The sequence below is a fragment of the Gallus gallus genome, chromosome 2 (assembly GCF_016699485.2).
Source record: "Gallus gallus isolate bGalGal1 chromosome 2, bGalGal1.mat.broiler.GRCg7b, whole genome shotgun sequence".
NCBI lineage: Eukaryota > Metazoa > Chordata > Aves > Galliformes > Phasianidae > Gallus > Gallus gallus.
Genome location: NC_052533.1, coordinates 52376411 through 52390835, shown reverse-complemented (window position 1 = coordinate 52390835; position 14425 = coordinate 52376411). Strand labels below are relative to the sequence as shown.

At 42.3% G+C, this 14425-nt stretch overlaps 1 protein-coding gene across 21 annotated transcripts in view; it reads left to right on the top strand.

Annotated features, from left to right (window-relative positions):
* TPK1 (thiamin pyrophosphokinase 1) overlaps nt 1–14425 on the top strand; it is a 347987-nt gene that overhangs the window by 270575 nt on the left and 62987 nt on the right. For all 21 annotated transcript variants that reach the window (XM_040696447.2, XM_015275901.4, XM_015275898.4 and 18 more), the window contains one exon: nt 13673–13784. In XM_040696447.2, the coding sequence (XP_040552381.1) occupies nt 13673–13784 (112 nt within the window). The remainder of the gene's footprint in view (nt 1–13672; nt 13785–14425) is intronic.

Here is a 14425-nt window from a genome sequence, read left to right as displayed (position 1 = left end):
GCTGATGAGGTTGCTAAGCCGCTCTTCATCATATTTGAAAAATCATGGCTGTCTGGTGAAGTCCCCGGTGACTGGAAAAAGGGAAACGTTACTCCCATTTTTAAGAAAGGGAGAAAGGATGACCCAGGGAACTACAGGCTGGTGAGCCTCACCTTTGTTCCTGGGAAGATCATGGAGCAGATCCTCCTAGAAGCTATGTTAAGGCACAGAAAAGATAAAGAGGTAATTCGAGAAAGCCAGCATGTCTTCACCAAGGGCAGATCATGTCTGACCAATCTTGTGGCCTTCTGTGATGGAGTTACAGCTTTGGTGGACAGGGGAAGGGCGACGGATGTCATCTACCTGGACTTCTGCAAGGCCTTTGACATGGCCCCTCACCACATCCTGGGACCAATCACATTCTGTCTAAATTGGAGAGGTGTGGATTTGAAGGACGGACTATTCGATGGATTCGGAATTGGTTGGGTGGTCGCAGCCAAAGGGTTGTGATCAATGGTTCTGTGTCAGGGTGGAGGCCGGACACAAGCGGTATCCCTCAGGGGTCAGTCTTGGGACTGGTGTTCTTCAACATCTTCATCAATGACATAGACGATGGCAATGAGTGCACCCTCAGCAAGTTTGCAGATGACACCAAGCTGAGCAGTGCAGTCAGTACTTTGGAAGGAGGGGAAGCCATCCAGAGGAACCTGGACAGGCTGGAGAACTGGGCCCATGAACACCTAATGAGGTTCAATAAGGCCAAGTGCAGGGTGCTGCACTTCGGTCAGGGCAATCCCCGGTATTTATACAAACTGGGGGGAGATCTCCTTGAAAGCAGACCTGTGGAGAAGGACTTGGGGGTCCTGGTAGACGAGAAGCTGGACATGAGTCATCCGTGTGCGCTTGCAGCCTGGAAGGCCAGTTGTGTTCTGGGCTGCATTAAAAAAGGAGTGGCCAGCAGGGAGAGGGAAGTGATTGTCCCCCTCTACTCAGCTCTTGTGAGGCCCCATCCAGAGTACTATGTCCAGGCCGGGGCCCCCAGTACAGGAAGGACATGGAGCTCTTAGAGTGGGTCCAGAGGAGGGCCACTAAGATGATCAGAGTCTGGAGCACCTCTCCTATGAGGAAAGGTTGAGGGAACTGGGCTTGTTTAGCTTGGAGAAGAGAAGGCTCCAGGGAGACCTCATTGTGGCCTTCCAGTACTTGAAGGGAGCATATAAACAGGAGGGGAATGGCTGTTTACGAGGTTGGATAGTGATAGAATAAGAGGGAATGGTTTTAAACTGAGACAGGAGAGATTTAGGTTAGATATTAGGAGGAAGATTTTCCCTCAGAGGGTGGTGAAGCACTGGAACAAGTTGCCCAAGGAGGTTGTGGATGTCCCATCGCTGGAGGCATTCAAGGCCAGGCTGGATGTGGCTCTGGGCAGCCTGGTCTAGTGGTTGGTGACCCTGCACATAGCAGGGGGGTTGAAAGTTGCTGATCACTGTGGTCCTTTTCAACTCAGGCCATTCTATGATTCTATGATGTGCAAAAGTGCTTCTCAAGTAACTAAGAAGAGTTCTGAAACTATTTATTATATACAAGTGACAGTTTTTTTTTTTTTCTTAATGTTACTGTGGGCTTGTGTTTTGTTAGTGTTGTACAAAATTAGGAAGAGATTTTATACTGTTGCATTCCAGGAGAAATCTGGAATGCCTATTTTGTAGTCTGACAACAAAAATATACCATGTACCTCAGTTCAAAACCAGAGCATGTTTCTCTCTTTCCTGCAGAAATTCTTTATAAACTCTTGTGCTTAATATTTCTTGGCTGTATTTCACTAATCCATGTGCTGTTGACCAAAGTTTGTGTATTCACCTTCCATTTAGCTACTGTCTGAAACCAAACATAAACAAAACAAACAATACAACTCTAGAAAACATGGGTGCTTTGGCTCCAGAGATGCTGTTAACACATGAATCTGCTTGTTGTATTTCATCCTGCTACCATTCAGCTCTGTAGCCAGATTGAATGGGGTTTATTATATGTACAGTCTTCCTAATGGGTCATGTGGGGATTGTTGGCTATTAATGGGAGTTTGGTGTTAGCAAGAGAGCTGTCCTTTGAAAGACTGTAAACTGCTGTAGTGATTGTCAGCTGCCACACAACCATGGTTGCTTTTTATCTAGAGGTTGAAGTGATTCTATCTTTCCAGTGAACCACAGCTTTTCTCTACAGTTTGTCTCAAGTCCTGCTTCTCAAAAAGCAAATTCCTAAGTCTTCTCTGAGTGAAGCAGAGCAGAGCTGTTGGAGGTGAGGGAAGGAACTAAGACCCAGATCAGATAAACTTTTCTGAAGAACATTCTGCCCTGATCTCTTTCTTTGCAAGAGGTGCTGTAGAGCAGCAACCAGCTTGCCCTGACTCCAGAAAGATTCCTCTGCAAGTCCTTTGTACATGTGTGAGTGTCTGCACGTCGGCTGCTTAGTTTAAGACAGAATTATTAATTGTTGCACATTTAAGTGTCTCAAGTTACTCATTTAAATGATAATTATTATTTCTTTCTCAGAGATTCCTGTGTTGGAACTTAGTGTCTCAATTCAAGATTGCAATAAATTCTGGTGAGTTTTAAACTTGCACTTGTCTGAAATTATTAGACAGAAGAAACTTCAAACCAATGAACATTTTTCTGCTCTTTCTCAGTGCTGTCATTTTGTGCATTTCTCACAAAGATTAGTTCTGTTTTAGGTATCTATTCATTAAGACAAAATAAAAACACTGAAATACATTATTTAAGGAGAAAAGTTGTAATTCACTACTTGCTTTTTCATCAGATACTTTCAGATCACGTAGAGCTATCTAGAGCACTATTTATAGTACTGCAGGCATGTTTGAATACCTCCTTCATATAGGAGCAAAAGTTTCCTTTTATAACATTTATATATTTATATATTTATAGTTTATAACATTTAGTATCCTGTTTCAATGCCGAATCTGCAGCTAGAGACACAAGGCTGTAGTATTAGAAAGTTGAACTGCCTCAGCTTGCTGAGAAGTCATGAAAGGAAATGAACTCTGAGACTCTGGAGATTGTCTAGACAAACTCAACACACAAAAATCCCCAAAGGGGTGCACCCACAAGTGAGAGGGAACTGACAGAAGTGATTGCCAAACCACTCTCTATTATCTTTGAAGGGTCATGGAGAATGGGAGGTACTTAAGGTCTGGAGGAAAGCCAGTGTCACTCAAAAGAAGACAAGAAGGAGAAGCCCGGAAACTATAGGGCAGTCAACCTCCCCTCCATCCTTGCGAAGATGATGAAACAACATATTCAATAGCTGTAGATATTGGTGTTCCCCAGGCATCAGTACTGGGTCCAGTCTTGTTCAACATCTTCATCAGTGAACTGGATGAAGGGACTGAATGCACCCCAGCAAGTCTGCTAATGATACGATACTGGGAGGGAGTGTCTTGACACACCAGAAGGTTGTGCTGCCATTCAATGAGACCTGGACAGGCTGGAAAGCTGGGTGCAGAGGAACCTTATGAGGTCCAACAAGAGTATATCCACCTGGAGAGGAATAACCGCATGCATCAATATGGGCTTACCTGCTGGAAGGAAGCTCTACAGAGAGGGACCTAGGTGTCCTGGTAGACAAAAGGTTGCACATGAGTCAGCAGTGTGCCTTTGTGGCCAAGAAGGCTAATGTTATCCTGTGGTACACTGAAAAGAGAGTGGCCAGCCTGTTGAGGGAGATACTTCTCCCCATTCTGCCCTGGTGAGTCCCCATCTGAAGTACTGTGTACAGTTCTGGCCCCCCCAGTTCAAGAAAGACAGGGAACTTCAAGAGATTTTACAAGTTGATTAGGGACCTGGAGCATCTCTATTATGAGGGAATGTTATCAATACTTACAAATATCTCAAGGGTGCATGTCAAGACAGTGGAAACAGGTGCATTTTGGTCATTCCCAATAACAGGACAAGGGACAACGGGCACAAACTGGAACATAGGAAATTTCGTATGAACACGAAAAAAAAATTATTTACTTCAGGCATGTCAGAGCACAGAATAGGCCACCCAAAGAGGCTGTGGAGTCTCCTTCTCTGGAGATTTTCAAAACTCGCCTGAACATTTTCCTGTGCAATCTACTATAAAGAACCTGTGTTAGCAGGATATTGGACCAGAGGATCTTCAGAGGCTATATCATAGAATCACAGAATGGCTTAGGTAGAGGGGACCTTGAATATCATTTAGTTCCAACTCCCCTGCTGTGGGCAAGGTTGTCAGCCACTAAATCAGACTGTCTGGGGATCAGCCAGGGATTCAGCCCTGCCTTGAATGCCTGCAGGGATGGGAGATTAACAACTTTTCTGGGCAACCTATTCCAGTTCTCAACACCCTCTGAGTAAAGAATTTCTACCTAATGTCTAACCTAAACTTTCCCTCTTTTAATTGAAAGCCATTCCCCCTTGTCCTGTCACTATCAGACTGTGATAAAAGTCAGTCTCTCTCCTGCTTACAAGCTTTCCTCAAATATTGGAAGGTCACAGTGAGGTCTTCCCAGAAGCTTCTCTTCTCGAAGCAAAACAATCCCAGCTCCCTCAACCTTTCTTTATAAGAGAGCCCTCTGATCTTCTTCATAGCGCTCTCTGAACCCGCTCCAGCTCTGTCTTTCTTGTGGGAGGACCCCAGGCCTGGATGGAGTATTCCAAACAGGACCTAATAAGGGCAGACTAGTGGGAGGCAATCATCTGCTTTTCTTTACTGGCCACCCCTCTTTTGATGCAGTTAAGGATTCCATTAGCCGTCTGGGCTCCGTGTGCACACTGTTGGCACAAGTCCAGCTTTTTGTCCACCAGTACCCTTAAGTCCTTCTCTACTTCTCTACCCCTACTCTACTTCTCTACTAGGGCTTTTTGCAATGAGTTCTTTTCCCAGTCTGTACAATATCTGGGATTGCCTCGACGCAAGCAGCACCTTGCACTTGACTTTGTCAAATCTCATTAGGCTCTTGTGGGCTCACTTTTCAAGTCTGTCCAGTTCCCTCTGGATGACATCCCTTCCTTATACTGTATCAACTGCACCACTCAGCTTAGTGTCATAGGCAAACTTGGTGAAGGCGCACTTGATTACACTATCTAGGTCACTGATAAAGTTGTTGAACTACACCAGTTCCAGGATAGATCCTTAGGGATACTACTCGTTACCAGCCTCCATGTGGACATAGATCCATGGGCCACAGCCCTCTGGCTGCAACCATTCAACTAATTCTTTATCCACCTGATCGTCTACCCTTCAAATCCATATCCCTGCAACTTAGAGATAAGAATCTAGTGAAGAACATTGTCAAAGGCCTTGCACTAGTCCAGGCAGATGACATCAGTTGTCCTTCCTCTCTCTACTAGTGACATCACTCCATCATAGACAGCTGCCAGATTGGTCACTCCCTTCCAACCCCTATGATTCTGTGATTCTGTAATTCTTGGTTATGGGATTTCCCTCTACATTTGCTGTATACTTTTCACTACTTTATGGTAGACTGAAAAAAATGTGGAATTCCGCTTGTGTTACTACTGGATAAGCTACTACATGATAGAATAAGTTACTACAATAGAATAATTGATAGAATAAGTTACTACAATAGAATAAGCATCTCCTTAAGGTTGGACCCAGACTAAGTCAAGAATAGATTTATGGCATTTGTCAGTCTTTAAGATATGTATTTGAAAAGAAAGTAAACCTTCAAAACTCCCCTTTAAAGTAGCTTTTGTCTTTCCAGATATCTTGCTTGCTTGATATAATGTTTTCATCCCTTCATTTTCATGCCCGTTAGCAGTATCAATGCTGCTGACAGTCTTAACTGCTTGCAGTGTCCAGACTGCAGGTCTGGATACAGCATTTTTTGCATCTGTGTTTGCTTTTTTCTTGTTAGTAATATGGGCCTGATAGAAGACTGGAGAGATAGTTGTCTTACTCACTTGTGATAAAACAGGTGTTGGGCAAATGGGATGCTTTTAATGTGCTCAATTAATGCAAATCAACATCAATCTTATATGTGAAGTTCACACTCAAGAGGATCTTACTAGGCCTGTGAATGTGTAAATCTCCTGGATCATAAGATCTTTGTGGATAATTTGTACATTAGGCATACAGTAACAAGCACTTAAATGTATTACCTCGGGGTATAGTAAATCTGTTCATTTTAGCAGCACTTACCTCCGCAGGGATTTCTTTTAATACCCGTGTCACAAATAGGAAGCAGATGTGTTCATTAATCGGTTCTATTAATGATTATTTGTTTACTGCCTGGGATTTTATTCACTGTAGTATCATCATTTTACAAGATGCTGGTCTTGAAGGATAGTATTAGTGAGTCTCTGCACTTCAAATAACTGATTTACTTAAGTCCATCCATTTTGGTACAGGAGCACTACCCACATGAGATAGTAAATGTCAGCAGGATTGAGTCCATTGTTTTAAAGTACTGTCTCAAGTTACAATAAATTTCCTAGGTTTTCAAAGTGCCTTTACAATCATTGATATGATGCACAACAGCTTTTGGACTATGGTGTTTTCAGTGGAGCTGAGCATATTTCTGTTTTCAAAAGCAACAAAACATTTTATTGTCTCAGAAAATGTGCTGTGAATAGAATTCATCTAATAGCAACATGGCACTCTGTATATTTGTTATAAAAGACAATTGATATCTTAGAGTGATATCTTTTTTAATACAACCCTTTGAGAAGCTTGGCTGTATTTATCGTGGTCAGAATCTCAGCTTAAAAGCTTTTGTTATTGTTAAATCAAGCTCTTACACAACTAATGATTAGTAGAAGTATTTCTAGAACTTTGTTTTTACCTTATTGCCAGTCATATTTGATTTTAAACGTAAATGTTCTCAGCTTGATTTCATCCTTGTTCCTTTTCTGCTCCTCTCTGCTAGTGACAGTATTAATTTCCACACATTTGATTATTTTATCTACATACCTTTTTACTTTTTTCTGCACCCAGCTGATGATGTACTGAAACAGATTGCAGTTTTTGCCATTTCCACACTGGCATCTGTATTTTTCTTTTTACTGCTGTTGTTTTCAAGTGTATATTGCCACTTACGTAGTAGTCTTTGAAAAAAGATGATGTAAACAGATTTTTTATCAAAAGACAATGGAAAACATTCTAGATCTTTCTAGATAGTGAATGAGGTGTCTTGCAGCAGTTGGACAGATCTTAAGAAATCCTGTTTCTTTATTGTCCCAAGTGTTACAATGAGAACAGGTGAAAGAATACCACTTCTGAGTTAAGTTATTCACTGAATTTATTTCTACTGGACAAACTATCACGGCAGCCTGAAAATCAGAGTAAGATTGTTTTGTCCTCTAATCTTGTAACTGGTTCCTTTTCCTTCCCCATTATCCCCCTCACCTTTCTTAGTCCTCCAGCATTTCCAAGATCTGTTCATAAGTATCTTCATTTGTATTTTTTAAAGCTTCAGTTTGACTCCTTATTCCTCTCCAGCATCCTCTTAAGGCATGAGAGGCCTTCTCTGTCCATTTCTAGCTTCCAGGCTTTTCCCCTTCAGATCCCTTCAGAATGTACTACTGAAGGTCGATTCCTATTCTACCTCCTTCACTGTGCTTTGTTGCTTGGTTTCTATTTTAGAATATAAATACACTGTAATATGTTTAGTCGAGTTGATCTGGAAAGCACTTGGAGAAGCCATTTCTCTGATCTTTTATGAGCACGAATAGCCACCATCTGACAGCTTTTATCTGGATTTTGTTCATGCGCTTACAAATTTTTTACCAATTATTTGGTCAAAGAGTGTTTTACTGCCTCTGATAAGATACATGGGTTTGTGGCAATCAGGCTTCTATTCATTTGATTTTTAAGATATAACAGAGAGCAACTCCTGTGACTTTAGGTCTGTTGATACCAAGTACTGAATTAAGGTAAATCATTACTATTTAAGTGCCTTATTAGAAGACATTAAACTGAAAAGGGAAAGTTTAACTTACATGGATGAAGATTCTCAAAAATATCTACTGACATTTTTTTCTTACTGCTGAACTTAGAAATTGATTTTATTTACAGGAATGACAGACAAAAAAATGAAGAAAATAATGCTGCCAATTGGACAATTTTCTAAACAGACTTAAGGGGATAAAAATAAGTGCAGCTACATTATTTGCCATTATTTTATCGCCAGTAACATTTAAGCATGGTAATATTTGACCCTTAAGCTAAAATGTGAAAATATTTCAGTTACCTTTTTCAGAGGCAAAAAAACTAACCAAAAAAAAAAAAAAAAAAAAAAGCTCTTGGAGAGGACAGATTTATGTAGTCAGATTTTGGTTTTCTTTTTCTTTTTTCTCAATTTTGGAAGACCGAGTTCTGCACAAACGAAACTGATTTATTTATTTATTTATTTATTTATTTATTTATTTATTTATTTTGTGCCAGTGTATAATTGTTCCATTAATTGCATCAATTTAAATAGAACAAATTAATACTTGCATTTGCAAATTACAAGCTGTGAACTTCCCTTCCCCCAGCAAACAGCATTTCCATCTTCTGTGGTTGAAAGATATTTACTTTAAACTTGAGGATAAACTTGGGCGCCTAATTTCCTGTGTGACAGACTTGCAGTGCTTGGTCTTTAGAGCCTTTCTGCATTGCCTATTTATCTCTTCTGGGGAAAAAAAATGAGAACATCTTTTGTTCCATTTGGCTGTTTTTTCCCCAGTGATCATTTCTGTTTTCTGTCTGTACTTTCCCCAATAAACTAAGGTCCCTTACTGATTTTTTAAAGAAAAGTCTTAAAATCTAGCCTGTGTAATAATGGTAAACCACTACCCAAGCCATGGATTTGGCTTAACAGGTGAGAGGTTTTTTTAAAAAAATAATTTGCATTTTAATATTTTAATTCCTGCTTACCTACTGCCTTTGGTTTAGACCTTGGCTCCTGGTATGACAGCCCTTCGGACTCATGACATATGAGAGCTGGAAACTGTCCTTTTAAAGAAGAAAGTCAAGGTTCTTACATACTCAGTAGGACGTAAGAAGTGACATTTTAGAGAAGTATCAAATATTGGAAGACTCTAGATAAAATCCTGGATATTGTTGAGCTTCTGATAATGGCATCTTTTATTTTATGAATTTACTCCATGAGAACAGAAAGCCAGATTTCTGCATAAGTTTTGTATAGATAGGAATTAAATCCAGTAAGCTGGGCCAGAATGTCAGAAAATGAAAAATGTCAAGTTAATAACACGTAAGCTCAATTTTGAGTAATACAGATCTCAATTAAGTTTTCTATAAAGCACTTTTACCTCTCTTTTTAACAAATGAATGTATTATGTTTTCCCCTTGAGTAGCTCTGATATGTACATATCACAGTGGTGATATGTACATTCACTGAGAACAGACAATCCTTCATCCTCTTCTTCATCATCATCTTTGTTATAGGCAACATTTTCAATTCCATCATGAGAGACCCTGTGTATGTACCCTTCTTTGTTTTCTGGCTCAAAGCTTGCTTTCTGAGGTATTTCTTGTGATAAGACTCTAGGAGATGAGAGGTGGGTGTTGCCGTGTAGCAATCAACATCACTGTCGGGACACCTTTACATTTGAAAGCATTTCTTTGGAGCTGATTGCCTTCTGCCCAAGAGTTGAGGGAGTGCTAGGGACTGTTTACTGGACTGTTTACTGGCAGATCTGTCCTGTGACCAAATAACTCCTGTTCGCTATGGGAGATCAGGGGATGATAATGTATGACATTGTATCCTGTGAAGAGGAGATGTAGGCATCTCCATACTCCTTCTTATCTGCTGGAGAGGCCAGGGAGATGGGAACAAAAGGAGTTCCTGCTGAGATCCAAAAGCCAGAAGCTGTCACTCCAAAAAGAGCTGACTTGACCACTTCAAACTTATAAATAAGTTTGTACTGCTATTGGAAGTCATCGCAATCATCACAATCATCACCGTCATCATCAACGGAACAACACCCAATGACCCACCACTTCTGAAGATCAATGACTGAACTACGAACCACGCTGGACCCATGGTGGTGACTATCTCCCTCTTGCTTCCTATATAGTCTCCTTGCTTCTATTTCCTATATTTTCTACTGCCCTTTTTCCCTTACTCCTTGCTTCTATTTCCTATTTTTTCTATCACCCTTCTTCCCTTCCCCTTTCTCCTGAATGACTAGGATTAAACTGGTTGGACCAACATTTGAACCATTGTTTCTTAATCTCACACCGGGTATACATATATCAAAGAACCTCCTCCCCCTCCTGTAAATTGGAGCAAGACACTCTGCGCTTGTATTCCTTTTCTTCCTCTCTCCATACTACAAGAACGAAGTGACATGGCACATGGCATAGCCAAAAGGATATCAAGCCTGAAATTATTACACCTCTGCATTTGGCAGGCAGACATTAACAACCATTATAGGAATACACAGTCCATCACCACATGAAGCTAGACATCCTGAGAGGATAGATGATATAGGATATCTTCCTGGTTCAGGTATTAGACAGACCGCCCTGAGGTGAAGCCTTACTGGACCTGGTGATCACCAGTGCAGAGGAGATCATTAGAGAGGTTAAGACTGGAGACATCCTGGGCTGCAGTGACCATGGCCTGGTGGAGTTTGTGATCTTGAGGAATGTAGGCCTGGCAAAAAGTAGAGTCAGGACCCCGAACTTCAGGGAAGTGAACTTGAGGCTACTCAAGGAACTGCTGTATGGGATCTCCTGGGAAAGTGCCCTTCCGGGCATAGGAACAGAACAGAACTAGTAGCTCTTTAAGGACACACTTTGGAGACTGCAAGAACTCTCCAACCCAAAGCAGAAGAAATTGAGCAGAGGAGGTGGGCAACCAGCATGGCTGAGCAAGGACCTGCAGTTTAAACTGAGGGAAAAGAGGGAAATATTCAGGAAGTGGAAGCAGGGTTGTGTAGCCTGTGAAGAATATAGGGACATGGTCCACATGTGCAGAGATAGCATCAGGAAAGCCAAGACAAAGATGGAGCTGAACTTGGCAAGGGATGTGAAAAATAACAAGAAGGGGTTCTAGAGGTACATAGGCAGGAGGAGACAGGCCAAGGAGATCATAGATTCCCCCTGTGATAAATGAGGATGGGGAACTGGCTTCCTCAGCTATGGAAAAAGCTGAGGTGTCCAGTAAGTGCTTTGCCTCAGTCTTCACTGGTCGTCAGGCTCCTCCCCATATCTGCCAGGACCCTGAACCTCTAGGTGAGGGAGAGAGGAGTGGATTCTGTCCCACTATAACAGTGGAACAAGTCCAAGTTCTCCTTGTGAAACTGAATGTATGTAAGTCTATGGGGCCGGGTGATATCCATCCTAGGGCTCTGAGAGAAAGGGCTGATGTGGTTGCTGAGCCACTCTCTATCATATTTGAAATACCATGGCTGTCAGGTAAAGTCCCCGGTGACTGGAAAAAGGAAAACGCTACTCCCGTTTTCAAGAAAGGGAAAAAGGATGACCTAGGGAACTGCAGGCCGGTGAGCCTCACTTCTGTGCCTGGGAAGATCATGGAGCAGATCCTCCTAGAAGCTATGTTAAGGCACAGGAAAGATAAAGAGGTGATTCGAGACAGCCAGCATGGCTTCACCAAGGGCAGATCTTGCCTGACCAATCTTGTGGCCTTCTGTAGTGGAGTGATGGCATCAGTGGATGGGGGAGGGCGGCGATGGATGTCATCTACTTGGCCTTCTGCAAAGCCTTTGACATGATCCCTCACTACATCCTTCTGTCTAAATTGGAGAGGTATGGATTTGAAGGATGGACTGTTGGGTTAAGAATTGGTTGGGTGGTCGCAGCCAAAGGGTTGTGATTAGTGGTTCTGTGTCAGGGTGGAGGGTGGTCAGAAGTGCTTGAGGGGTTGGTCTTGGGACCGGTGCTTGTCAACATCTTTATCAGTGACACAGATGATGGCATCAAGTGCACCCTCAGCAAGTTTGCAGACAACACCAAGCGGAGTGGTGCAGTCAATACTTTGGAAGGAAGGGAAGCCATCCAGAGAGACCTGGACAGGCTGGAGAAGTGGGCCCCTGAAAACCTAATGAGGTTCAACAAGGCCAAGTGCAGGGTACTGCACATGGGCCGGGGCAATCCCAGGTGTTTATACAGAGTGAGGGAAGAACCCCTTGAGAGCAGCCCTGTGGAGAAGGACAAGGTAGACAAGAAGCTGGACACAAGCCAGCAATGTGCGCTTGCAGTCCAGAAGGCAAGCTATATCCTGGGCTGCATTAAAAAAGGGGTGGCCAGCAGGGAGAGGGAAGTGATTGTCCCCCTCTGCTCAGCTCTTGTGAGGCCCCATCCGGAGTACTGCATCCAAGCCTGGGGCCCCAGCACAAGAAAGATGCACAGCTCTTGGAACAGGTCCGGAGGAGGGCCACTAAGATGATCAGAGTCTGGAGCACCTCTCCTATGAGGAAAGGTTGAGGGAACTGGGACTGTTTTTTTAGAGAAGAGAAGGCTCCGGGGAGACTTCATTGTGGCTTTCTAGTACTTGAATGAGCATATAAACAGGAGTGGGAACAGCTGTTTACGAGGTTGGATAGTGATAGGACAGGAGGGAATGGTTTTAAACTGAGACGGGACGGGAGGCTTTAGGTTAGATATTAGGAGGAAGTTTTTCACACAGAGGGTGGTGAAGCACTGGAACATGTTACCCAAGGGGGTTGTGGATGCCCCATCCCTGGACGCATTCAAGGCAAGGCTGGATGTGGCTCTGGACAGCCTGGTCTAGTGGTTGGCAACCCTGCCCGTGGCAGGGAGATTGAGGCTAAATTATCATTATGGTCCTTTTCAGCCCTTTCTATGATTCTATGGTTTTGTGATATTGGATCTGTCATCATCCTTGCCATCACAACCAAAGATGTGTAAAACATGCGATCCAATACTCCCTAATTGGCAGCATTTCCAAGGTTCATTTGTTAACTGAGAACATGATGCATATTGAAGTTGTTTCTTCATAATGCATTTGGCATTAACTGTCATACACCTCAGAAGTCACTTTCTCATTTGTGGTATTCTTGTAGCTAATTGTAATAAACAAATTGTAATAAGTTAGTTTCTTAGAATTAAAACTGAGCCAGAATTCTTAAGTTTACCTTTTGCTCTGTGAAAGCTTTTCACTATCCACTCCTCATTGGGACTGCTCATATGTTGTTATCTTGAAAGCTGCTCATCTGGGATCTGTGAGTGGTGCTTGAAAGCTTGGTCACAAACCCACTGTCGTTAATAGGTGCTGTTTCTCATACGTGCCTTAAACTTGGTGGTTACAAGCTGAATTTACCTTTAGTGTATAAAAAATATTTTAGTTTCACTTTACTGTTACTACTTAGTATAAGCATGTTCGTGTAAATATTTAACTAATTTTCTCCAGCACTTAGATCAGTTTCTACAAGTATTCCTTCCTGCTGGGAAAAGTATGTTTCTGGGGAAGTATGTGGAATTTTGCAGATGTTATCAAAGAAATGTGGGAGTTTCAGCAGTGCTCTGACTGATGTTAGTTAAGAATCATAGCTGTTTAGAACAAAGGGAAAAAAAGAATGCAAATTAGAAATGAAATTTCTAAAAACCAAGAAGCATAGCTTTAGCAGAAATGGGCCTGAAACCCTAGCCCATGTCTTCCCTCCCTCTTCAGCAATCCCCGACCTCAGTCCCTTCTGTGTTGCAGGGCAAGCACAAGCTGCAGGTGAACACGGGACTGGAAGGTTCCTGGTGTGGCCTCATCCCAATTGGGAGCTCCTGTGACAGCGTAACCACGACCGGTCTCAGGTGGAACCTTGGTAAGTCAGGGCCACCCTTGTCCTTGTGGCCACACATCTCCATGCAGCTGTTGTGGCTGAGCATCCACGCCAGCCTCACTGCCACCCAAGGGCTTCCTGCGTTGGGCACTGATACATTGCCCTCTATGGAGGAGATGCTGGGAGTGCCTAAAGTCCTAGTCACAAGTCATAAAGTTACAACAGACAAGCAATAATGTGATACAGATTATTAAAGCTACCTCACTTCCCTTGAACTGCTTTACATATATTGTCTGTTTGTCAACTCTGAATGACTGTATCTTTGTCTTTCTCTAATTTTAAAATGGGAAGAGAACTGGGACAGCTATTCGTAGAGAAGGATTTCTTGACCAAAAAAAATATAAAAAAAAATTGCAATCATCTTCATTTTCCTGCCCACTCTTCCACTGATTCCACTAAGTGATTCAGGCTGTATTTACTAAAGAAAATAATGGGATATAAATATAACATGAATTTCAGGGTATGAGAGACTTGCCAGATGAAGGGACGGAGAGCTGTCTGACTAGTGATATTTCATTCTCTTAAACTGGGTTGTAAGATCTGAATGTTTAAGGGACTGTCTCTTAAGTTTAAAAATGCGAAATATTTTCATTTGTACTGATAAGTACAGTTGATGGGTAAGT